Here is a 24,688-nt window from a genome sequence, read left to right on the forward strand (position 1 = left end):
TGCGCCGGCGTGGTCGGCAGGTAGGATAGCCCTGACTCGATCGCGCGACTGCGGGGCTCTGCGGGGCGTTTCGACTTTGACGCAGAGTCGAGACACCCGGTGCCGGAACAAACCCATTCGTGCGTATCGCTCTGGCTGGCACTCGAACCATTAGCCACGCAGTGTACGATCTGTCCGGACGGTGTCGAACGGCCATTGTCACGAGCGCCGTGGCTGCGCTGAGTAAGTTTTTCCATGGCAGGTCCTCATGTAACAGTAGTTTTACGGGCCTTTATAAACAAGCGGAAAAAAGAGTAAATTTCTCACATGAAGGAACTACACATTTCCTCCTCGTGTAAGGGCCGAGCCGATAGCAGCAAGCAGAAGGATAAATTCGGTCGAGGGCTTGCTATAGGCCGGTTATGCGCGACTGGAGCTGAGCGCTGAGCGCTGAGGCCTGAGGAGCTAGGAGGTAGCTCGCCGAAATTGGCAGGTCAAATAGCCGCCCACGTAACGGGGCTGAGGTCAGTGGACCCCTCAGAAGCGGTGCTTTGTTTATAACACTTGCACCGACGTCCTTTACTCTCCTTGAATTACCATTTCTCTCCCCCTATCGTCCTTTTGGCCTTCAAGCCAAGTTTCTCCTCTCCTCTGCTTCTCGCCCAGGTCGCTAGCGAGGACCGCATATACCAACTTATTCAAGATACCCGCTGAGGCTTAGGCCCTAGACCGAATCCCCATGGGAGCATCCTGCCCGTCAGACAACACCCAAGCAGTCGACCAGAGCAGTTTCTGGAGCGGTGGAGCTCACTGGGATGCACACAGAGTAGGTTGGGCCGTCTCTGGCGCCTGTGCCCTCGCGGTACGTCGTTACTTCGGTTGGCACGCTGGTTTCTAGCTCATAGGCTTCTATCAGACCGTTCTTATATCGTCCATTACCGTGCTACAGCATTCCTTGTCAGTCTCTCTCCTCTGAAGATGAAAGTCTTGTGCTGAGGCTCTGTGGACAGGCACTACAACAACCCCGGCGAGCAACGGCAAATGTGAGTGGCCTTAGGTGCGCGAAGTGGGGAACCGGTGCTTACGCTTGACTTCAGTTTGCGGGTATTGTACATGCCCCCGGTATACGCCGTCATCTCATTCCTTTCATACCGATTCTTCCGAGACTATACATATTACGACCTTATTGAAACTGGTGCGTCTGCACGAACACTCCGGATTATTAACCCATACTCAAGCCGCACACAGCCTATGAGTCCATCACCCTCAGCGCTTTCCTGTACGTCCGCGCCGAAATAATAATCATATTCGGGCAAACTAACCGGAGTGAACTGCGCAGCCTGCTCCTTATCGAATATGTCGCCGCCACAGCAGCAGATCATGATGTCAAGAACGCCATTGCACGGAAAGATAAGAAAAAGCTTCCTCTTCCAGTAAGCCCCAGGCATATTCGAGGCGCATACATCCTGCTTATAGTCGTCCAGTTCTGCTTCTGGAGGTATCGGCCGACCAAGGTACGTCGGAGCCCTGTATTCTCGGCTGCTCATGCTGACTACATCATGCACAGCCATACTTCATGTACACCGTCAAGTGGTCCGTACTGCAATATGTAATCATTCGGCCCCGTAAGTTTCTTGCCGGCTTGCCGATCCTGCATGTACTGAGCAGGCTTTCGGGCCGAGTGCAGTTCTCTCCATAGTCGGCATCATTGCGCAGGCGACAGGCACTCTCTGCGAGTCTGGTTCATGGAGCTTCAAGACGGCGAAAGCGTACATCACACTATTTGACGGCATTAGTATAACGTAAGCGGGGAAATGTGCTACTTGTTGCAGACAGACTCACGCTGCCGCAGAATTGCGCTCTACGGCCTGTTTCTCTTCTACGGCCTCACCAAGGAAGAGCTCGTGGGCCGGCGCCCGCTCGCCAAATTCTTGGCGATCAAGCTGATCGTCATGTTCACTTTCTACCAGTCGTTTATCGTATGTCATGTCGATCATCACGCACCACGAGTCAAGTCTGACGCATTACAATATAGTTCGACGCGCTCGAGGGGAACGTCATCCACGCGACCCATTTCTGGACAGAGGCAAACATCGCCGATGGTCTGAATGGGCTTACAATCTGTATCGAGATGGTGTTCTTCTCAGCATTCATGATGTGGGCGTACACGTGGAAAGAGTACAAGGTCCCCGGAGAACCACGGACGAGGATTGGCAAGCCTCTGTGGGACAGGTGAGCCACCTCCCTCTATCCCTCTTAAACACACTAACGTACAATTACTTACAGCATTAACTACTGTGAGTTTCCCTCGCGATATGCGCCTTTTTTCTCGCCGTTGACGCATACATGCACCTTTAGCGGACTTCTTCGTCGAGATCGTAGGCTCAGTTAAATACTACATCGACCGGTGGCGCAACCGTAAGGGCGCGAGCCGGCCGCGCGTGACGGTGACGGACAACCAAGGCAAGATGAAGGCGAAGGCGAACTTTGAGGAGGCGTTCGGCTTTTCGGGGTACGAGGCCACGGAGGTCGATGCAGAGACGGATGCAGGCGCGATGCGCATGCGAGGTAGCTACGACGAAAATATCCGGCTTGCGCCCTACGCTTACGGCGGTGCCGGCAGGCGCCGGGCGACGAGCACGGATGACGTAATGACGGCGAGTGGTGAGAGCCAGGAGCACTGGCAGTACCCGTCGCCTGACCTCCACAAGATGGACGCGCCGGTGTAAGCTTATACTGCCGTGAATTCACGTTTATATCTTCCCGAAATTTGCATTTGCCATGTAACGACTTCGCAATCCCACTTTAGTTTGTATTTTTGTCATCTAATGTATTACTCTACACCTTTCCTTTGTCTTTCTCCATTTAGTGCTGCGGATGCGTTGCATGGCGGGCTGGCGTGAGATGCTACTCTTGAAAATCGCACTCGGATCTAACTTATTAAGCGTAAAGAACAGTAATCTGTGCTCGCCTCGCGCACGCTCAGTGACAGTTGGGTGAATCTAAGGCTACATATCCTCGACGGAAGTAAACTAAGTAGATAAAATCATCAAGTCTGGCTACAGAGAGGAGTCACGCCGTAAGGATCAATCTAGGTCACAGGTTGAACTCCTCGCGTCTAGAACTTCGAAGCCGGTGTACACACTAGAAGCCTAGAGAAACATCTCCAGGCCTCCTCCAATGCGTCAGGTGAAGACATGCATTACGCCTTCGGCCTCCATCTCGGACATGTGCAAGGGTAGCTCGGTGTGCGGGGACAGGAGCTCGTGGATCTGCTTCTCATAGTTCGCGAACCGGTTGACGTATGCCGGGAGCTTGGCCGTGGCGAGGCTCTCAGCCTTGATCTGCTGGCCTGTGGGAGTGCGTTAAGAAGAGCGGTGGTGCATCTACGGGTGATGTCCATGCGCACCTATCTGAAGTAGACGATAGTAGGAGCTGTTGGAATTAGCGTCATTGCATAGTCACAAGAAGCAAATGAGGACGAACTCGCAGGTGCTTCCTGCGAGTAGATGTGATCGTGGTTAGTTCCTCGGAGGGGTCGGATACAGAGCAAGGACTCGCCGAAGCTGTTGATTGTGTTGCCCAGTTGCTTGAGCAAATTCTTGAACTGCCCCGGGAAGTCGCGATCACGTGGCATCTTCAGAGACTCGAGCATGTAAAGCTGATACACTGCATCAAACTAAGCATGCGTTTATTCAGGGTGCGCGCAGGACCAAAAAAACGCAGCAAGCTCGTACCATGAATAAGTAAACAACTACGATTTTCAGATTGTGCATGTTACGCTTGGTTTCCAATTCAACCACAGCCTAACGGACGAAGGGCTGGTCAGTCAAGGTCTTCCTCTCGCGCGCATCATATAGTCCCGAACCTTGAACAGCTTGACGAAGACCTAAGGATGGTGAGTATATGTGCGAGGATAGTAACGCAAGCCGTACGAACAAAATTAGAGAGCAGGGCGTCATGCTTCTCTTCCAGGGCCGCCAGATCTCGTACGATCAAGGAGGGTAGTACAGAGAGTACCAAGTTAATGATAATGGCTTCATCTTTTCCATTTATCACGCTTCTTCTTGCTTTCAGTAGCGCTTGGCCGGCTTTCGGTAGTGCTTGACTGGCTTCGAGCACAGTGAGTTTACTGTGAAAAGATTTATCGAGGGAGCCCCTACTTGGTTCTACCACCCGTGAGAAATACACCACGTGCCGCATAGATTCGTCACTACTTTGTTCGCTGTCGTCGGGCTTCAGCATTCGATCATGCAGCTCGGTCAACAGTTCTTCGACGGATTCCACTCGCTGAATCAGTATTCGCATCCACCTCCGGGTGTCTTTAATCTTGTTCATGAGTGCTGCGTCAGCCTGGAGGTGCATGTTCTCAGGCTATAACCCTTCATCATAAGTATCAATACAGAAGACAAACCTTTCGTTTGCTAACCGCCACAGGCTCCCAGTCAGGCCGAGTGTCTAGTAAAAGCCCAGCTTCATCCTCTGGCTCGACAGGAACAGGATATCGCAGGCGGCTCTGCAACTCCGAAGCGACGTCGTCACCGTCTTCTACGTCAGCACTGTCCGTTGACGACGTCACATAGTAGATTTCATCGCTGTCAGCAGCATACGCCACGGAGTTCGCTTCCATCTTCGCACGGTTCTGCCAGTGATAGAGCATTCAGCCGACACCTCTGCACGAGACATCTGAGATACGTACACGTTCATGCCACCCACGAAAGAGGCCCCGGCAGTAATACTGGACCTGCGACTCCAGGTCAAGCCGTTGCTGCCGCCAAACTTCCCAGAGAACTTTGAGCCGACGGCCGAACGCGTCGAACAAAGTATTCCAAGTCTCTCGCATGTCTTCAAACTCACGCACGGCGACTGGCTTCGTGATCGCGAGTTTGACAACTTCCATGTCGTGGCGGAGGAGGATGTACGCAAGGGCCATGATGTGCTAAGGGTTCCAGTCAGTACGGTGCGCTAAACCTAAAAAATAATGGGAACGGGAGCAACATACGTTCTCCAGGCGGCGCCCACCCAGTACCAGTGACACGTAGTCCGGTCCTTTGAGCTGGTACTCGAGAGTCTCGAGATTACTCTGTATTCGCCTGCTCTCGAGATCGCACCACACAAGTCGGAGCTTCTAGAGCGCAGCATAATTCGCGTGATCTTCGTCCACCTCGCCGAGGGACGATAGCACATCATCGTACACCTCTATCAGCTTAAGCAACGGTACAATGCCCGCGAGGTGGGTGACCCTGTTCTTGTTCTTGGGGAGCACCGTCTCTGGCGCATGGATCAGTCGCGCCCTGAGCACTCGGATCTTACGCAGGTATCTGTGCCAGTGTGAGCGACCGTATAGCTACTAGTAGCCTGAGTAAGATATGAACTCACTCGACGTCGGTTTTATAGGGACCGACTGCCCAGCTGAGGTGTTCGTAAATAAAAATAGAATGACAGGTTGAGAAGGGACCCTACAATGTGATCCACGCGACGTTACTGCAGTTCATTTCTTGGGGCTTGGAGCGCAGGAACCGATTGACCTACGGCGCGGCGCGTCAGCGAAGATGAGCGACCCCAAAAAAGGGCTTCTATACCTCGGGAAGTGATTTGAAACCACTGCAGTCTTCGTCCATGCCATCACCGATAGCCGGGCGGACTAATTGGAAGGAGTTAGTGGAAAAGCGCAGGTTGCAGATATATCGCCCTTTACAATATGCCTTGGATAGGAAGTACAGCGCCCATATATCGGGATGCTCTTGGCCAGTGTGGTCACGGTGCTCGTCGAATACTCTTTGGTAGTGGTTGTGCAGAGCTGCGAGAGAACCGTCGTGAGTAGATGAACGGTTATCAATGGCAGCTACTGAGCATCGAGGAATATGTGCGTCTTGACACTCGTCCGAGCCTGCATTTCTTCAATGACGAGATCAACAAATGAAACCCAGCTTAGCTGAATGATTACCTTTCCACACTGCTTTTATCTCGGGATCTTCAATGTCTTCGTGTGGGCCACTATCGAGCTGCGGCACGACATCATCACCTGGATAGGAGAACACCTGCGTGTCAGCACGCACCTTGCTAATAATGGCAGAGGTCGAGTAGTCTAGCTGTTTGGTAACATCCGACGTTGACTGGTCCATCTTTACTAAGAGCACACTTTGTGCATCATGCATCTGTTCTAAGGAGAGTTTGACCTTGTTTGTGAATGCCTCGCTTTATGGTCGCATATCATCAGCAGATGAACACACAGCATATATAGCGAGACATACAGGTTATTCTTCAGGACCTCGTCTAAGCCCTTCCTTAGGCTGCTCTTCATTGCGGGGTCCAGCTTCTCCCCAAAGCGCTCTGCCAGCTCTTCAAGTCTCTGGTCGCTCTACAAAATCATGCTTTCAGGCTTAACACCCCACTACGATCATAATGACATTGACCTTGACGATAACATCGAGCCCACCCATACTGCTGATAAGGCGCTCCATCGACTCTTCTTTAGCAGACTGGGCCTCAAGCATGTTAATGATCTTCTCGGTATCGATTTTAATATCTTTCACGGTTAGAGATGACTTTACAGAGAGCAACAGCCGTAGTTCTTGCTTGTGATCAGAGAACTCTTGCGTATATCCTGCGAGCTTGGCCTTGTATCCGGTGGACTTGAGGGTCTTCACTGGGAATTGCGGCTGTAGCAATCTGTCCTCGGACACCCAAACGTTTGGACTTACTGAACGATCGCTCGCGGTAGTAGACGCTTGAGAGCAGTCAGGGAAAATATTTGGCCTCAGTGTATACAATATGACGCACTCGCGAAGGTTTGCTGCCAGCGAGAGACGTAAGCCTTGCAACTACTCTACCGCCATACCGCTTACCAAAGCCAATGATGGACGTGTGCATTCTATTCAAGCGATCAACCAGAAGCTTGTGGACATGGTTGCCTTCATCAAATACGGCGTCCAAGTCAGAGAGCAAGAATAACAGAGAACTCTGGAGATGGCTATTAGTACTGCAGTGGTTTAGCATAGACATAACACGAGCCATGGTAAAGCACACAGCCGTAATTTGCTTGTCGTTTTCTCTGCGGTTCAGCTCCATATCGATGATGGTCTGAGGGAATGGTGCAGCGGTGAACTTGCGATTGTCAAGCCTCGGGACGAGAGCGTAAAGGTGCATACCTTCGCAACCCCAGCTATGATCTGTGGTTGGTGCATCAGCGAGCTAGGCCTTGTCACCGCTGACAGAACATACCTTCAGGTAGGGGTGTAACTCGGCGACATAGCCAAGGATCACCGCCACATCCTTCATAGGCGCAAGTAACCCTGCCACTACGGTTTCACTATCTTCGATGACATTCTCGACATCGGACAAGAGGCTGTTCCCCTTATCAAGCTTCTCCTGTGCCGAGGCAATCAAATCTCCTGCGAGCGATGTCAGTGTGAGAGAGAGATGACGTGTGGGACATGCGTATACTGATTTTAGACCCTTTGCTGTCTTTCTGTTCTTTGACACTGGCCTCTGTTCCTGGAAGATCAATGTCGCTCGCGTCAGCATCGAGGCCGCGAGACCGAGAATCTGCCATTTCGGGTGTAATTTCTTTAAAACTCGCAATGGACCGGCAGGCGTCGGAGAAGTCTGTGAAGAGTCAATCGCCCTCGTGAGCCATATAACTCGTACAAGGCGTTAGGATGCGTCAAATTCTGCCTCAACCTGGGTCCTTAGTCCTTCGCATGGAGCGAGAAATGAGATGTGAAAGGGCCGAGCTGCGGTCTAGAAGCTGAACAGACGTACATACTTCCATTCTTATCGACGTCATAGTCCCTAGGATCTCTGGTTCTGGACCGCATGGAGCCGTCCGAACAAAATAAGAGGCTCGCAACGCTGAGCAGCGAGCATAGAGAGCCAATTGTCCAGCTGTTGCTAGTGGTCCAAGGGGAATGAGAGCGTAGACGAAGTAGTACTAGTCAGATTCTAGTGCCATGTGTTGTTACCACGACAAACCCTATACTGTGAACGTTGAAGGCAGCCAATGCAGATAGTAATAAGAAAAGAAAAACCGTACTCTTATGTAAACCATTCCATAATCTTCGAGAGCACTAGGATGCAAGACTTGAAATCGCTCAATATCATGGTCGTGACCAAAAGCCATTAAACCGGCGTCATGGTCGAAGTGTAAAGGCTTCCGAGGCGCCAGACCTCTGCAAGCCGTGTTGGCGCGCTTTCGCTGCAAGCACCAGCCAATTGCAAGGCCCCAAGTCACGAAGTCGAACCGGCGAGTAATCTCAGGGCCGAGGAGCACTTAAACTCGGGCTCCGGGCCTCGGACTTGCGCCCTCTAAAGCGTGCGGCTTTCGCGCGGTTTGCACCTCGAACGGAGATCTAGATCATATTGGCTCATACTGAAGAGCACGACAAACTTGAAGTTACCGTGACATGGATCCTGCTGAATTTCACGCAGCCGTAAGTCTTCATATTCTGCGGCTCACAAACGCGCAACCCGCTCTCTTTATTCAAATCTTGCGTCGCGACCCCAGGTATACCACGTTATACGTCAAATCCCACCAGGGAAAGTCACCAGCTATGGTTCGTTCACTTTGCATCTGTCTGCGCACTGGACGTCGCACTGACCTCGTCCCTAGGGCACATCGCAAAGCTGATCGGAATGCCCCGCCACTCGCGGCACGTCGGCCAAGGTCCGCCCTTTGCATTTTGACCTCCCCAGATCCTCGCTCAGCGCAGACATAGCACTCAAATGGCTCTCGCCAGATGCCGCGCCGCCCGTACCGTGGCAGCGTGTCGTCGCGTCGAACGGGACAATCTCCTCGCGCGGGCCAGGGACCGATGGCGCGGAACGGCAGCGCGCCACGCTCGAGGCCGAGGGCGTCGAGGTCGTCGTTGGCCGTAGCGGCGACATGCGTGTCAACTTCGAAGCATATGGATGGTTCCCCGCACCTGGGACTGTCGCAACCGGAGCACCCCAGCCTGATGCTCCCGCGGAGGAAGAGCAAGATGGCGAGGCTGGAGATCTAGACGAGCTTACTTCGGAGGAGGAAGAGGAGGATGCAGATGGCGGGAACTCGTAGCACTCGTTGACATCCGGGCTTTCGAGAGCACCAGGACACGCTGTTGAGCGGTGTACGTACCCTATACAAACAGAAGAATGCAATTGGAATACACTTTACATGCATACGGCATGTTAGTAGCAAAAACAAGCGTAAACTGATATATAATGCACGAGTAGCGCAATCGGGTAGAATTAAAAGTCATGCGCCATGTAAACAACGAAACTGTAGAGGACAGGAGCTGTCGTCTACGACAGCGGGCAGTCAGCCAGCACCGAGCGGGGATGGGAAGGCGTAGGATATAATCACTCGGCGAAGACAAGGGAACTAGGTTACGTGGGTATACAAAAACGACGCGGTCGTTATGGGGATTATGAGGATCCGTGAGAGCGGGTCCGCGGAGACATGGAACAGCCTAGGTAGAGTTCAAGGCAGTCAAAGGTGAGCGAGCCAGAACAGTAACACAGGTCGCGGAAGTTTCAAAGAAGGGCGATGGACACACAGCTACGGCTAAAGCTCGATGGAGGGGTTAGGAGAAAGTGGGCGAGGATATAGGATACGAGATGAGAGAAGTAAATATATAATTGGAGATAAATCGTACAACCAAATGTGGACCAAACAGCCGTTTTGCTCACTGTTCACCTAAAGGTGAGGCGAGCGATACAGGAGATGTCGCATACAACTCACGCCCAGGATAGCTGGTGACGTGTGTGGGGAGACGCAGAGGACCAGGTTACTGAGCGGTTCCGGTGTAGACATCGGCCTCTGAGTACTTGCTGTGCTCGGTGGGCGATAGGCTTTGACGGTTATCCGGGGCGTAGAGGACACGCATGCCGCTACCATTGAAGCTCAGCGCGGGGGATGGCAGGGCAGGGGCGCCGGCGGGCGGAGGGCTGGCAAGGGCGCGACGCTGCTCGGCGTAGGCACGGAGCATCTCATCTGGAGACATGACACTTGCAGACATTGGTTGCATCGGCATGGAACTCATGACGGGAGACTGCAAAGCAGGTTCCGGGAGAACAATCATAGGTACGGGCATCGACATTGGGGGGTTGGGGTTGATGGTGGACTGCTGCTGGACCAGGTCGTCGTTGCGCATCACTATTTCATCTATCAGCGCGGTGACAAGGCGCGATCAGTCTGAGAACTCACTCGTGATAGCGGGCATGACCTCGTCCATGCTTGAGCGCGGCACATCAAAGCCAGACATGCGGCGGTTGATATCCTCAAACGTCAACGACGACGGGCCTTCCTTCTGGATGGGCGAGATCTCATCGGTATCCGGCCGCGTTGGAAGAGGCGGAACGTGTCCGACGTGGAAGGCGCGACTAGTGCGAGTGTTGTGCAGGCTACGGCGACTCTCGCCAGAAGGACGAGTGTCGGCTGCGAACGAGATGCGTGACTTGCGTTCGCTGGTAGCAGTGTTTGCCCTGGGGCGAGTGCGAGGACCTGGGACGAGCTCACTCGACTGCGGCGTGGTGAGATCAATACCACCGGACTGAAGACCCTTTGCCCCAATGCCTGCTTGACCGCCGTCGAGAGCCGCAATACTGGCCGGACGAATAGCGCCGAACGAGAAGGACGATTGGCGGTTGTCACCACTCTCGCCAACGGCCATACTGGCACGGATGGCGGCACTAGCACCTGCCACAGTGACGGGCTTCCAGTCGGTGGAAATAGTGGACATGCGCTTGTCGACCATTTCGCTCCATCTCTTACGTTTCTCCTTGCCCTTCTGCCTCTTGATCTTGAAGTATACCCCAGCGACAATAGCGGCAATGATGAGGAGAGGCATGATGACAGCAGCGGCTAACTTGCCCTTAGACAAGCCCTGCTTGGGCTGGGGAACATTGTTCACGACCTGTATCGCAGAGGCTGGCGCGTCATCTGTCGTAGTGGCATTAGACGTGCCAGTGTATGTCCCCTGGAAAACTGGGCCGGCAGGGAGGGTAGCCATGAAGGGCGGCGTGCCGGACTGGACGATCGCCAGCTGAAGATTAACACTGGGCGTGGAGTTCCACCAGGAAGACTGTAGCTGAGTCTCATAGGAACCCGTGGAGAAGTCGACGGTTTCCCAGAGGTGGATACGAGAATTTGCTGCGCCTGGCTCGTAGAGATAGATGTCGATGGCGGTGGTGGACAAACATGTAGAGTCCCAAGTGATGTTGAACGGTGTGGACGCAGGGACACTTTGATTCGCGGCTGGCGACTGGTAGAATCCGCCGGTCTGGCACGCTGCGCGCAGATGTAAGCGCACGAATAGGGCCAGACGTAGTACTACACACCGTTTCCATCGCGCTTGCGATGGTGAGTGCCGATGAGCCCTCCGTGCGCCCTGGATTTTGAAATCTTCTCGAGCATGATGTTACAAGAGGTTTACTTCCGAGTTTCCTTCTGCTGTATTTGTCGTGATCCAACCGAGCACCAGAACCAAAAATGAGCGTGAGGGTCGGGAAAGGAGGGGAGTGCGGAACGAGGGGATGGTGATGGTCGGCGACAAAGTTCGAACGCGGGCGACCTCGTCGCCGCCAACAACGACGGCCGGGCTGACTGCGACGCGAAAACGGCGCCTATCATCATTTTGCCTTATCAGGATAATTCTTAACCGGAGCGCGGCGTGGCGTCTCCGCCGCTCGATGCCGGCGCCGTCCACAGGGAAACCTGCAAGCACTGTATACATTGTACATCCAAAGGAGCCCTCTATCGTACACACATCATCCGCAAAGTTCTATATGTTTTATCTGAGTCCGTTGACAGTCTCCGGGACCTGAACTGAGGTTAAGTGAATCGTTGAGCTCCAATTCCCGAAGTCCTTACCTTCCACCCATGTGCAGCAGCTGCACGTCGATATCCCTCAATAGCTTCGCGCATCTCGTACGGACTAGAATGAAGAGATCGGTCATTGTGTCATGATACATAAACAAAGGCATCTCCTACCGATCCCAGTTGCTTGCAAGCCGTGCCGGACGGGGGTCGAGATTCGAGATCGCCAGTCTGATCTGCAGCAGAACCGCAGATATGCTGGACGATGAAGCACACAGAGATAAGCATCGTGCCATAATCTGTGCCATAATGAACTCACCTGTATGCAGGGGACCATCCTAAAAGCAGTGTTTAGCAAAGTTGTAGTAAAGGCGCTACACCCAGCGACTTACCGTCGGCGGTCAAGAGGTCCATGCACATAGAGCCACCTAATTTGCATGTTAAGTATGTGGTCCGCATAAGTAACGGATATCTTACCTCCTGTTACATGCCCTCCACCGCCCTGAATGAAAGGCAAGAAGCGTGGCTTGAGGATACGGAAGAACGGAGGCGAGTGCGGAAAGTTCGGCGGGAAGCGAATCTCAAACACGAGCGAGTTGACCTGCCTATCCACACAGCCACTCACTTAGTCAGTCGCATGCCAATATGACCCGCCTAAAAAAACACACCTGGCAGCCATATCTTGCGCGACAGGCAGACTAGGCTCGAACGAGTGCAACTCGACGATCCACTGGAAGAGGTTGTCGCCGATGAAGTCCTCCGGCATGTACCACCCGAGCTCCCGCAGGCACCGCGCGCGCTCCTGCTCCTTGAGCATTGCTGCCATCTCGCGCTGCACGGCCGATGCGGCCATCGGGCTAGCCTCGACAGGTGCAGGCATGAGGTGCTCGACACAGGACGCGACCCACGCGGGGTCGTGCGTCCAGTCGTCCTCGGGGCGGCTCACGCTCTCTTGCCTCTCCTGGTTCGCCTGGTTCTCCTCGATATCGTGCGCATGCGAAGGCACATCGAGAGACGCGCCTGCCAACACCGCGAGGTCGCCCTCGTCGAAGCCCTCGTCGGCGTGCTCGTGCATGCGCTGCTGGAGAAGGCGAGCGAGCTTGTGCGTCGGCTCGGGGATCCCAACGTCCTTGTTCGCGAACCGCAGCTGGAAGCGCGGGTCGAGGTCCACGCGCGGCACCTCTTGGGCATGGCGTACCTCCGGCAAGAGCGGCCCGTCCGTGTCGGTTTGGAGAGGCACGCCTCCGACAAGGAGGTATCGACTGCAGAGTACGTCAGAGTTTCATCTGCAAAATAAATAACATGCTGCTCACCAGACGATCCACTCTGTCTGCGGTACGACGAGGATGCCGGTGTGACCGGGGAATCTAGCCCGCGGGAACATGATGCCGCCCATGGTGTTGTTCATGGTGCCGTTATGGACGCCAGCGCTATATGTGAACTGCGAGGGGAGGTTCACGATCTCTGCAAGTGCAACGCAGGTGCGCACGTGGAGGTCAGACTTGCTCCAGGCGTGCGAGGCTCCCCGTGCGTATCCATTGGAGGTCGTGCCATCAAGAGCAAAGTACACGCCTAATGGCGATCTTAGATCTGCCACTCCTCATTATCGAGGAAAGGGGACAAACCATCGCCGTAGGCACGCCCGTGCGCGACGTCCTTGTACCAAAGGCCGTTGCGGATGATCTGCAGCAGGATGTGAGTGCCATGAGTGCGGAGTTGTGCAGGGTATTGATACGTACGGAATGCCAGTTCTTCGCTGGCGAGCCGTGGAAGCCCTGGAGAATGCATGGTCATGTGTATGCATCGCCGATGACCAGTCGACTCACATATATCGACGGATACCTCTGTGCATTGGCGTCTTGCAGCTTTGCCTGCTCTTGCGCTCTGTAAAACTTGGCCTCGGCATCAGGCGCACCGACGGTGAAGCGAAAGTGACGATATTGGTGGTCTTAAAGCGCAAGTATCAGTCAGCTAAAGCTCGAGTTAAACATCACACTGCATACCAAAGCCGCCAGTAACTTGGTCTTCCTCTTCCCTGAGCTCCTCCAGGTGCGCTGTGCACGACGCAACACACCTGACGCGTATCAGCATATCCCCCGCTTTCGACTACTCAACTATACTCACCACCGCAATACCGACCACGCCGCGGGCAGGACTTCGGGGTCGAGGTCCTGAAGGCACTGCTTCATACGCCCCCGCTTCGTCTTCTTGAGCAGGTGCCGGCGCATGTCTGATACCGCCGGGAGCGCATCGAGGAGCCAGACAATCCAACGGCGCTTGTCAGCCGCGGAGAGCGTGTCGAAGTCGCATAGCATGCCCGCAAGCGCGCCTGGCGTGGGATGCGCGCCTACTTGAGGCACGCGTAGGTGCATCCCGTCCGGGAAGTCCTCAAGCGCGTTCTCCGCGGCCGCGACGTACGCGAGCGAGACAAGCAGGTCGACCGTCGCGGGGCGCGAGCAGATCTCATACTTTGCGGGGTTAGGGGGGCGTCACGGTGCAGAGAAGGGAGGGCACACCTCGAGAGACGGGCCACGGTTGAGATTGTAGAACTGGTACGTGCAGAGCTTGTCCGAGCAAACGTACGGCTTGAGCGCCTGGAAGTCGGTCTCGATCTTGTCGTAACAGACCAGGCAGAAACGCGAGCAGAGCTGTACGGACAGGGACGCGTCAGTCCAGTTGAAGATTGTGGGAATAAAACTTACGATGAGGCGACGCAGGAGGTAGCAGTAAGCGATAAGCGGAAGGTTTAGGGGCCCAGAGCGCCCTGACGCGATCAATGGGTCAAGGGGCAATCTATAGCTATCCGTGAGCATGTTCTCCTCGTGATCTGCTGCCAAAATTTCCTGAGATGGCTGTCAGTTACTTGGCAAAGTCGGTACAGCAGTGCCTACCTCTGGAAAGTCCTCGAGCACCTTCTCGACAGTTCTCTGCAGTCGATGTACTCTGCTGACGATTGTTTCTGCCGCCGCCCAGCCAATGCTGTACTTCGCACGCAGCGCCAAAACCTCCATGAAACGATCATTGAGAAGTGCCTCCAGGGATGTACTTAGACTGAAGTGAAATGAATCGTCGTCTTCGGGCACCGGCTCGCCCAGAAGATCAGGCGACTCAGTCGGCTCTTGTCCGTCGTACATCTCCGAGGTTATCTCCTCTGTAGGCTGTGATTCTTGCATACCGAACGTCCGCACAAGGTCGAGCACTTGCTCTCTATCAGGCTTGTAGTTCGGCGTCAGGCCGACTCTGAACACCAGTTTAGATGTCCCTCTAGCCAGTGCATCACTGCTCAACGTGCCCTCCGGTGACAGCACGGGATATTTGCCATGGATCCCGGTGATCACGAGGGTGAAGTGATGCGACTTTGACAACAGACGCGGGTCCCAGGCCATCAGCGCTCTAGGAGCAACGCTCTCCGCCAGCCTGAAGGTCGGTGCCGACACTGAGAGTACCAACTCGCTGACGCCGATCCGAGTGAGACCAGGACGGCCGCCAACCGCGACTATTCCACTGAAATCACTAAGCATAGTGATTAGACCGACAGCGAATGTACGAAAGGCGCATATACTCACTGCTGTAAGACGCTAGCATCAAAATCGCTCCCTGCCTTGATAGCGGCGAGGCCGTATTGATTGAAATCATCGTCTTCAAAATGACCTTCGTCAACGGAGTCATCATCTGCGACATCTGATCCATCGGTCAAGTCACCCTCAGGCGAGGAAGATCCGACGTTGGGGACCAGTTTCTTGGATAAAGAGGCAAGAATTTTGCTTAGCATATCTTGTATAGACCGCGATCCGAGGTCCGACGCGTCCTGGAGGACTTCTAAAAGCGGAGGTGGGACATTTTGGTCCTGAGCAAAGCATATGAAGCTGTGGTCGTTCGGATACTCGGACGTATCTAAGATATGCTCAGCCCCGGTATGATTGCGCAGAAGGCTGACACGCACCAGGTACGACCATGTTCAGCGTCAAGACGTGCTGGCCGCCGACGGACTTGACAACCTCACACAGAATAGAGCCTTCGTCTTCGCCAGTCTCAATCGCTGCAGGTACGGGTAGACAACCTCAGAAAAGAAGCCTGCGGTGCGCAGAATGCGGGGGCGTACTTTGTAACCTCAAGCCGTGTACTTCGAAACCAGTCGCGCATGCATCTGTGGCGTCCTTCAGATCAGCCATGAACTTCCTGCGACCCTTCAGAGGACGGTTCCGCGCGTGTGCGCCGCCGGACGCCATGGCGGATGCAGAGCAGTGAGAGTGTGGAAGGTCGCCGAGGTCCTCACAGGAGTCACAGCGACGCTTGAAAGGACAGACGATGCAGACGGCTGCGCTGATGCACGAGTCTTCTGGCGCTTCACTACCACGTTCAAATGCTCAGGCTCAATCTATAAAGAAGGCACTTGATTGCTTAAATAAGGCCTAAATGCAACAAGACGGATGTGAGGATGCTGCGAAATGTGGTAAAAGCTAAGGAGAGACGGAATTATTATGGACAAGACCCTAACATTCTCGTCACGGCGTCATCAGGGGCATCACGAAGTGCGTGATATGTGACAGCCGTGCACAGCGCTGAAGGAGATGCAGGTCGCTTGCACTGGGTGGTAAGCACGCTTTTTTCCGGCGTAAAATTGGCCAAAAACTGATTGAACAAGGCCCCAACTTTCTCCGGTTTTCACTTGAAAAAAACCGAAGGCAAAACTCAGTTTTCCGCCAGTTTTACTGTGTTTTAGACCATTTTGGCTGGTTTTGCACCAGTTTCTCCTCAGTTTGCATCGGCGTAGAATCGAGGAATAACGGGGCCTTGTTTAGCTGCTTTTCCCTGAGTTTTCTCAAGAAAAAAACTGCGCTTACCACCCTGTGTTGTGGGGTTCAGCCCTGCTTCGGGAATAGTCACAGGATAAACCAGCGCGAATATGGACAAGGCATCGTGCCCCACGGAGGAAACGACCGGGTAAGCTTCAGCTTCAGCCCCAGCCCTTGATGCCTGCCCAAGTGATTGCTCCGTGACTGAACTTGCACATGTCCATACAGTGCGGAGGGAAAGTAATTTGTTCTTTCTGTTACTCATGACAGGAAGTGCAGGTTCACGACGCTAGGTGGATTTTAGAAGCATACAGTTCAGGCCTGGAACGACTATAATTAATGGTTATTTCAACTCTCGCAGCGCGCGATGGGTCGAAGGCTTGCACTAGAGCAGTTCAGCGAGAGTTGAAAGGCAGGTGTTACTTGCTTCACAACAGGCGTCCCGCGAGGAGCCCCGCCCATCGATATCTTGCTGATAAATTGGGTATGGCGAGAGAAACTGTGTCGATTATCAATGAACTCTAGACTGATCATGCGCTTGCTAGAGCCACCGTATTCTTTCCAGGCTTGCTACCCGGGCTACAAGAGTGCGAGAAATTTGGCTTCTCCTGAAAACTCTAAAGCCATGCTAGGTGGCCGTTTATGATTCAAGAAACGTGTTCCATTCTCCTGCACCGCAGAGCCTAGAAGATGGATGAAAGAGACAACAAAGTTTATGGTTGACATGGACAATCACTGCGTGTCGAGCCTTTCTAAGGACGGTAGCAGGAGACAATATTAATGACGATGACGGTGACGACGACAAGGAAGAGAATTAAGAGAAATCGAATGAGAAATGAGAGGAACGCGCCGCCCGCCGCCAACCTTCGGTTGGCTGGGCGTGCAGCGCCCCTGTGAGAGGCGCCTCGTGAGAGGGGATCACTGGCCAATGAGAGTGCCTCTTTGTCTCGGGGATTTGACGCCCGAGGTGTTTTATTATATTAGATAGATAGATTGATTGCTGGCTGTCGATAACAGCTCACACGGTCTGGGGTCTCCGGGGTCGCATCTCGCCTGGCGTCTAATGGTCCCGCTCTCGCTTTTGCATGCCGTAAGCGACCTACATCCCGCGGAGTTCAGACCGCGACGTCGACAGCACCCTCGCCATTAACACTTTCGTCTTGAGCAAACAAATCCTCATCTACTTAGATTGTCTTTCTTGCACGAAGCATAGGATATCGTGGGTATGTAATTCCCGCAGTACAGTCAGGTTGTATGCTGCTCACTTCGCGAGGCCAGGACGATTGAGCCTGAGCTGCAGATGTACACGCCATGAGATCACAAAGCCCTCCAACGAAGAGGATCAAGCTCGGGCCATCTCCTAAAACTGATGATGCCGAAGTCTACAAACCTGCAGAGCCGCCTGCAGATAACGGTGACTTCGACGAAGCTGATATCGACGAAGAACACTGCACCATCTGTCTACAACCTCTTTCCGACCGTACAGTATTACCTACCTGCTCGCATGAATTCTGCTTCGATTGCATTCTTATTTGGACGGGTCCGTGTCAGTATCTCTTTCGCTTTCGTTCTGTGTTCCAATGATGATTGGCTCTACTACAGAACAATCGCGCAAGTGTCCTCTATGTGCTCGCCAAATCGGAGAATATCTCATACACAACGTTCGCTCCAAGTATGACTACCAAAAGCACTATCTTACTCCGCTCCGCACGTCGCCTCAGCCGGACACAGGCTTACCACTTAGCCGGGCACAGGCCACCCAGCGCAGGCGGGCGAGAAGAGAGATAGAATGGGGCAGGAATGCGAGGCGGGAAAGAGAGCGAGAAAGGGAGGCTGCGGACGAGTTAGAGAGGGCAGTAGAGAAGCGACGATGGGTCTACAGGCACAATCTATACGTGAAGGTCGGTTCCATCCCTGGCGCCAGTGCCGGCTTCTGGCCTCTAACAGCAAGCTCAGCACGTCGCGTCAAATTCGTACACTCGCTATCGACCGCTTCCTACCCCTCAGCAGTTTGCTGCAAATTCCGACCTCATAAGTCGCGCGACTATATTCATCCGACGAGAACTTCGCGTATGGGATTCCCTCGACGTCGAGGTACGCAGCCCTCATGCCAGGCCATTTGCACGCGCTGACTGGCAAACCAGTTCCTTACGACATTTACCATCTCAATTATGAAACAACTAGATATCCGCTCCGAGCCTGCAATCAAGCTCATCGCCGAGTTCCTGGACATGGATAATGAAGGGCACAGAACGAATGCAGAGCATTTCGCCCATGGTACGCCAGTCTACCCTTAAACCACAGTTCCCGCTGATGTATGCTGCAGAACTGTACTCTTACTTGCGCTCTCCGTTTCGGGACCTGTCGGTTTATGACTCTGTCGCGCAGGTGAGGTTGCCTGAAATATTGCACATGTCGCTCTTTTGATTTCGTACGCAGTACGATACGCCAGAAGATCTATCGCCGCCCCGACGCTGGGAGCGAAGTCGCAGGTTTGCAAGCGAAAATGCTTCACCTCCGCCGAGCCGTTCTCCGTCGCCGGATCTTTCGCGCACTCGACCTCAGGAAGAGACACGACGCTATACACGGGCGGCTTCGCCACGCAGGCGGGAGTGTACCCCAGGCTCGCGTGCCGCTGAAGGCCCCTCAGGCGCCAGCAGAAGAGCCAGATCAAGATCGAGGTCGACTGGCAGAAAACGCAGGGACTCGCGTCGGTCTCGAGAACGGCGTGGTGGGTCGCCAGAGTCGTCTCCTGGGCGGCGGTCACGCTCGCGCGCAGAAGCGCACGCGTCCGGGGAGGGATGGGGCAGCCTGGACATAAAAGGAAAAGGCCGCGCCGTCGACGTCGCGCGAGGAATGGAAGCAGCAGGGACCTACACGCACCGCCAAACCGACCGCGGCTCTGATCGTGGCGGAGCAGCGGCTGGCGAGGACATCACCCGCGGTGCAACAGCTGCCGGCGGCCAATCGGGTGTCGCAGAAAACAAGAGCACGGGGCCATCAGCGGGCGCTGGGCTTGTTGGTCCAGGTGGGCTCGAGACGCAGGGCGGCACGGACGGTTCGCAGGCCGCGGCAGGGCAGACGAAGGAGGCGCGGCCGCCGGCGGCGGATAGGGATCGGCGTCCGCGGGTCGACCGCGAGAGGTGGAAGTCGCTGAACACGTACCTGGCTGGAGCGGCTACGGGCGCGTCCAAGCGTCCGACCGACGGCCAACAACATTCTCCTCTCGACGCCCACAGCGTCGACCAGCCTGTCGAGCTGTCTATCCGTGGTGCTGCTCGTCGCGGTGCAGACGCTTCGAGGCGAGCGCCTAACGACCACATGTCGCCTCTGGCCTCAGAGCCTGTGGCCGGCGGCAAGCCCATCGACAGGACAGCCACCGGCACGCCTGCGCTGCTGGCTGTGACGCCCAGCATCGGCGGGACAAGTCCGCCAGAGGAGAACGCACGTACGAGCGAGGTCCTGGCCCGCACGCGGGCACGGCTGGCGCGGCTGAGGGCCGCGTCACCAGGTCAGCTGGACGCGGAGGAGGGAACGGAGGATGTGCACAACGCGCCATCTCCCCCTCCTCTGTGTACACGCCCCGGAAGCGGCACGCCGATCGACGCGGACACCCACGCACGAAGCAGCAGCAGCGGCAACAACAACAACAACAGCACACCCTCAGCCCTGACACCCTCAGCCCTATTACTAATGGCACCGGCGGCGGCGACAACAACAACCGCCGCCGAATCGCCGCCTCCCTCGACGACGACGACCGGCAGCCGCAGCCCTCGTGCTGGTGAAGGAGGGCCCGCGCGGACGAAGCATCAGCAGCCCCTCGCGGCACCCACACACGAGCCCCATCGGCATCGGCATCGCCAGCAGCACGCCCACCCCCATCATCATCATCATCATCATCATCATCATCATCATCACGAAGCCCGCGAGCGCCATGGCGACGGCGGGCAGCAGCTGGCCCAGCCTGCTCTGGACGCGTCCGTGCGCACGGCGGCGTCTGCGCGGCGAGACGCTGAGATGCGCGAGGCGGCGCTGCGGGGGCGTCTGCTCCGCGCGCCAGCAGGGTCTGAGACGTGGCTCGGGCTGCTCGGGAAGGGCCCTGACTCCTCCTGCTCGGTGGCGGAAGCGGCGGCGGCGGAAGAGGAGGAGGAGGAGGAGGAGGATGGGGGGTTGGGGGAGAGGGAGGGGGAAAGGCAGGAGGAGAAGGAGGAGGAGGAGGGGGGAGAAGGGCAGGACGCGGCCGGTGGCGTCGAGGGCACGTTGCGGACGAGGGAAGAAGCTCTACGGGCACGGCTGAAGCGGGCGAGATGAAGCTAAGCCTCTTTGTGCGGTTCCCTTTGCTCCCAGTTATATGCAATACGCCTTTTTGTAAAGCTCGTGTGTGTGTGTGTGCGTGTGGCATCGTCGCGAGCAGTACGCGGTTAGCCGGATTTGAAAATTTTTGCGCGTGCACACACACACAGAGTTCGCGTGCTGTTTCGCCAGACGGCCCTCTCTCTCTCTGCTGCGCCGCAAGGCGTGGCTCTAGTAGTGTGCGAAAGATGCGGGAGTGCGGGTTCCTATTAAAACAGTGCGGAAACGATTGACATCGGGGGCTATGCTATCTGCTAGATGCTAGTAGTAGGGTAGTGTAGTAAGGTAACGTGTAGGGGTAGGGGGGACACGGCGCAGGAAGTACTAGAGACACATTATATATATAGAGAGAGAGCGAAGGAGAGTGAGAGTGTGTGAGGCTGCGAGACGGCGACAGGGTGGTAGCGTAGCGAAGTGCAAAAAAAATAAAAATAGAAAGAAAGACGGGAATGAGGTTGCGGCGACAGCAAGAAATGGGAAAAAAATAATTATATCGGGGCCCGGGAGATTGTAATAATGAGTGTAATAAGATAGCAGTGGCGGGGGCGAGGGCGTATGGCGTCAAGGAAAAACGTGGCAGGGAGCGTCGTCGAGGTAGCATAGCGGTACACAGGTGGGGAAAGACGTGTGTTTGCGTGCGCCGGCGGCCGCCTTAGTGGCGTTGCGGATTAAAAGGAGAGAGACAGAGAGACAGAGAACAGAGACAAAGAGAGAGGGAGAAAGCAAAGCCAAGAAAAGAAACCAAAAAAAAAAAGGTATGCCAGTGTACACCAAGATCGTGTGGTACAACAAACAGAAAAAAAAAAAACGGAGGCGCGGGGGAGCATGCTGCCGGGGGCGTGAAGCGTGATGTGCGCGTGCGCGGCTTGCGCCGGCGATTTTTCTCTTCTTCTTTCTCGCCGAGTGGTATGAGTCCGTGTGTGCGCACGCACGCGCGAGTGAGTGGGTGGGTCGTCGGTGGCGCGCGCAACGCTTTAACGTGCGGCACCACCGTGGTCGTGTGACTCTTCTTCATCGCCGTCGTCGCCGCCGCCGCCGCCGCTGCGATGGCGGTGTGGTGGCGGTGGCGGCGGCGGGGGGAACGGCGGTACAGAGGCGAAGGGCGCGCGGCCGTGCAGCAGCGATGGCGGCGGCGGCGGCGGCGGCGGGCGCAGGGGCAGCAGAGGCAGAGGCGGGGGTGGGGGGAACGGCGGCAGCACGAGCGGCTCGTACTCGTACGGCGCCGGCGCCGCCGCGGCGCGACGCGCGAACGGCGAGAACGTCGGTTCGTCCCACTGCGGGCGCGGCTGGAGCGTGAACGGCGGCGGGAGGCGTTGTCCCGGCGCCGCGGCGAGGGGCGAGCCAGGCCCCGCAAGCGGCGGCAGCGCGAGCGCAGGGCGCGGTTCGCGCGGGTCTGCCGCGTCGGCGCCGCCGAACGTGCGGCTCCGCGGGCGCGCGAGGCGTAGAGGCGGCAGGCGCAACAACTGCCGCTGTTGCTGCTGCAGTAGCGTCGCGCTGTCCGCGAACGCGACAGGGTCCCGGACCGGCGGGGAGCCCGGGCGCGCGAGCGTGCGCAGGCTGCGCGGGGACAGGCTGCGCGGGAGCGGCGGGGTGCGCGGGGACAGGCTGCGCGGCGGGGGCAGTGGCGGCGGGGAGGTGCCACTCCCGCGGCGGCGGCGCGGGGCGGCAGCGCCACCGCTCGTGTCGTGTGCCGTGTGCGGCCGCGGCACAATGCTGCTGCTGTTGTTCCCCGGGGCAACGGCGGTGCCCCATGTGTAGGGCGGTGGCGGCGCGGGGAAGCTGTGGCGGTGGCGGTGCGTGGGGAGGAAGTCGGGCGGGGCGCGCGGGAGGAGCGGGCTCGTTGCTGCCGCCGCGGCCTGTGCTGCTGGAGGGCGCGCGTAGGGCGTGAGGCGCAGCGCGGCGCGCGGCGAGAGGGGACGTGGCGGCACGGACAGCGGCGGGAGAGGCATAGGCACAGGCGCAGGCGGACTGCCGCCGGGGATGCCCGGGCCCGAGAGCTGCTGTGGCGTGGCGGAGGCGTACGCGTCGGGGCCTGCGCCGGCGGGCTGCTGCTGGTGCTGCTGGTGGCGCTCGCTGCTGGGCCCCGCGCGCGGGCTGGGCTCGCGGAGGGACGAGCCGGAGGGGATGCTCGGGTAGGGCCCGTACTGCGGGGGGCGCGTGAGGGGCGGGACGTGCGGGCCCTTTGGGCGGCGTGCCTTCTGGCGCTGGTTCTGCAGCAACAAAAAAAGGTGCAGGGGGAGGCGAGAGCGGCGCGTCAGAAAAAAGAGGCCCGTCAGGACGCCAAGTTTGTGGTGATGTCATATGGGGGAAAGCTTACTTGCCTGGAACCAGATCTGTCGTGTTTTTTTTTTTTTTTTTGAGAGGGGCGCAGGGAGGACAATCGGCAGTCAGAAATCGACGTGGTCGTGGCGTCGGCCACAGGGGGAGAGAGAGCACTGCTCACCTGCACCTTGCGCGCACTTAGCCCGATGGAGCGCCCGACCTCTTCGCGCATGGCGGTCGTCGGGAAGCGCGACTGCAGCAAAAAAAAAAAAACGGCACAAGAGAGACAAAAGTCAGCGTTTTCGCGGCTCCAGCACACCAAACCCGGCTGTAAAAACAGGGCGCACCTGCGCGAGCAAAGCGTGGAGCACCGCGGCCTGGTGCGGCGTCGTGAGCGTGCGTGTGCGTTTCTTCTTCTTCGGCTGCTGCTGCTGCTGCTCTTGGTGCGGCTCCTGCTGCTCCTGCTGCTGCCGCTCCTGCGTGTCCCCCTCCTCCTCGCGCAGCGCGGGCTCGCTGGGGGCCGCAGCAGGGCCCGCGCCCGCGTCGGCCTCGGTGTCGGCCAGGTTGCCGCCCTGGGAGGAGGACGCAGAGGGGGGCGTGGAGGCGCGGCGCGCGCGGCCCTTGCCCTTGCCGATCCTGTCTCTGTCTCCTCTGTCTCCTCCGTCGCCGCCGCCGCCGCCGCCGCCACTGCCGCCGCCATCGCCGCGTTCCATCGGGATGCTGCGTGCGCGAGACGGTGCTCGTGCGTCGGAGGAGGAGGAAGAGGCGTCAAGGTGTGCCCAGGAGCCGGGCGGGGCGGTGGGGGTCGTGGGGGAGTGGAACACGAGCGCGGCGAGCGCAGAGACAGGAGGGTGGTGCTGGGCGAGGGTGTCGGAGGGCGGTGCCTCAGGGGGCGCGAGCGGGCTGCGGTGGCGGCTGCTGCTGCTGCTGCTGCTGCTGCTGGGGGAGTGCGAACGAGAGGAGGCAGAGGAGGCTGGAGAGGTGGGCGAATGCGTCATGTATGGCGTGGTGGTGCGCGCCGGGTGAGGACAGGTGGTGATGCAGGGCGCGGCTCAGAACATTGGGTGGGGTGCTGGTGGCGGTAGGGGCGAGGGCGGGTCGTCGTCGTTGTCGTCGTTGTTGTCGTCGTCGGTCGGGCGGGCGGGCGGGTCGGCGAGGCAAGGCAAGCGAGGGTGAGGTCGTGCACACGCGTGAGGGTGCGTTAAGGATTGGCAAAAGGAGGGGAGACGCGGAACGAAATGGAAAAGGAACGAAAGGGCCGGGGCACGAAGGAGGAGGAGGAGGCGGCGGAGGAGGAGGGGACGTATTTGAGGGAGATGTAGGAGGGCCGGGGAGCGGATGTTGATATACTTGAGGGAGGAGGAGGACATGGCCGGGAAAAAAAAGGATCCCTGGCAGAGGTCGCCGGAGGGAAGCCCCTCTATACGTGCCCTGGTCACTGGACAAACTTTGTTTCTGGTTGCCAGAGGGCGTGCTAGACCAGATTAAGGCGGAAGACGCC

General features: G+C 56.8%; 7 protein-coding genes across 7 annotated transcripts; 3 read left to right on the forward strand and 4 right to left on the reverse strand.

Moving 5' to 3' along the window:
- The first annotated feature begins 474 nt into the window (after positions 1–474).
- Positions 475–3,349, forward strand: PHACADRAFT_187607 (uncharacterized protein). The gene is made up of 13 exons (XM_007400092.1): positions 475–841; positions 878–936; positions 990–1,022; positions 1,077–1,174; positions 1,228–1,258; positions 1,319–1,412; positions 1,464–1,493; positions 1,547–1,604; positions 1,667–1,781; positions 1,832–1,958; positions 2,015–2,211; positions 2,266–2,276; positions 2,338–3,349. The coding sequence occupies exons 1-13, from the start codon at positions 719–721 to the stop codon at positions 2,706–2,708; spliced, it is 1,347 nt and encodes a 448-aa protein (XP_007400154.1). The 5' UTR covers positions 475–718; the 3' UTR covers positions 2,709–3,349.
- A 436-nt stretch (positions 3,350–3,785) lies between these two features.
- Positions 3,786–7,534, reverse strand: PHACADRAFT_32038 (uncharacterized protein; the record flags this gene model as incomplete). The annotated part of the gene is made up of 16 exons (XM_007399920.1): positions 3,786–3,868; positions 3,915–4,353; positions 4,394–4,621; positions 4,679–4,918; positions 4,982–5,107; positions 5,144–5,300; positions 5,359–5,438; positions 5,562–5,869; positions 5,927–6,177; positions 6,234–6,340; positions 6,396–6,641; positions 6,684–6,775; positions 6,828–7,062; positions 7,131–7,151; positions 7,204–7,373; positions 7,426–7,534. 16 exons carry the CDS (start codon positions 7,532–7,534, stop codon positions 3,786–3,788), a joined length of 2,892 nt encoding a protein of 963 aa, XP_007399982.1.
- Positions 7,535–8,234: 700 nt separating this feature from the next.
- On the forward strand, positions 8,235–9,128 carry PHACADRAFT_262924 (uncharacterized protein). Its single transcript, XM_007400093.1, has 4 exons — positions 8,235–8,411; positions 8,486–8,534; positions 8,591–8,644; positions 8,697–9,128. The coding sequence occupies exons 3-4, from the start codon at positions 8,614–8,616 to the stop codon at positions 9,032–9,034; spliced, it is 369 nt and encodes a 122-aa protein (XP_007400155.1). The 5' UTR covers positions 8,235–8,411; positions 8,486–8,534; positions 8,591–8,613; the 3' UTR covers positions 9,035–9,128.
- A 121-nt stretch (positions 9,129–9,249) lies between these two features.
- PHACADRAFT_262926 (uncharacterized protein) lies at positions 9,250–11,511 on the reverse strand. The gene is made up of 3 exons (XM_007400094.1): positions 11,299–11,511; positions 10,166–11,248; positions 9,250–10,114 (listed from the first exon to the last, which is right to left on the reverse strand). Exons 1-3 carry the CDS (start codon positions 11,372–11,374, stop codon positions 9,747–9,749), a joined length of 1,527 nt encoding a protein of 508 aa, XP_007400156.1. The 5' UTR covers positions 11,375–11,511; the 3' UTR covers positions 9,250–9,746.
- Positions 11,512–11,654: 143 nt separating this feature from the next.
- PHACADRAFT_151428 (uncharacterized protein) lies at positions 11,655–16,167 on the reverse strand. The gene is made up of 20 exons (XM_007400095.1): positions 15,879–16,167; positions 15,720–15,815; positions 15,343–15,670; positions 14,668–15,289; positions 14,479–14,619; positions 14,293–14,424; positions 13,901–14,244; positions 13,780–13,850; positions 13,603–13,724; positions 13,516–13,551; positions 13,402–13,459; positions 13,219–13,348; positions 13,090–13,143; positions 12,445–13,038; positions 12,254–12,381; positions 12,169–12,204; positions 12,096–12,114; positions 11,951–12,034; positions 11,831–11,894; positions 11,655–11,780 (listed from the first exon to the last, which is right to left on the reverse strand). Exons 1-20 carry the CDS (start codon positions 16,003–16,005, stop codon positions 11,751–11,753), a joined length of 3,216 nt encoding a protein of 1,071 aa, XP_007400157.1. The 5' UTR covers positions 16,006–16,167; the 3' UTR covers positions 11,655–11,750.
- A 2,840-nt stretch (positions 16,168–19,007) lies between these two features.
- Positions 19,008–20,742, forward strand: PHACADRAFT_262930 (uncharacterized protein; the record flags this gene model as incomplete). Its single annotated transcript, XM_007400096.1, has 1 exon — positions 19,008–20,742. A coding segment is annotated over exon 1 (1,160 nt), but the record flags the coding sequence as incomplete, so codon positions are not given.
- A 486-nt stretch (positions 20,743–21,228) lies between these two features.
- Positions 21,229–22,705, reverse strand: PHACADRAFT_262931 (uncharacterized protein; the record flags this gene model as incomplete). Its single annotated transcript, XM_007400097.1, has 1 exon — positions 21,229–22,705. A coding segment is annotated over one exon (744 nt), but the record flags the coding sequence as incomplete, so codon positions are not given.
- Between the last annotated feature and the right edge of the window lie 1,983 nt (positions 22,706–24,688).

This window comes from Phanerochaete carnosa (genome assembly GCF_000300595.1).
Source record: "Phanerochaete carnosa HHB-10118-sp unplaced genomic scaffold PHACAscaffold_10, whole genome shotgun sequence".
Lineage (NCBI taxonomy): Eukaryota > Fungi > Basidiomycota > Agaricomycetes > Polyporales > Phanerochaetaceae > Phanerochaete > Phanerochaete carnosa.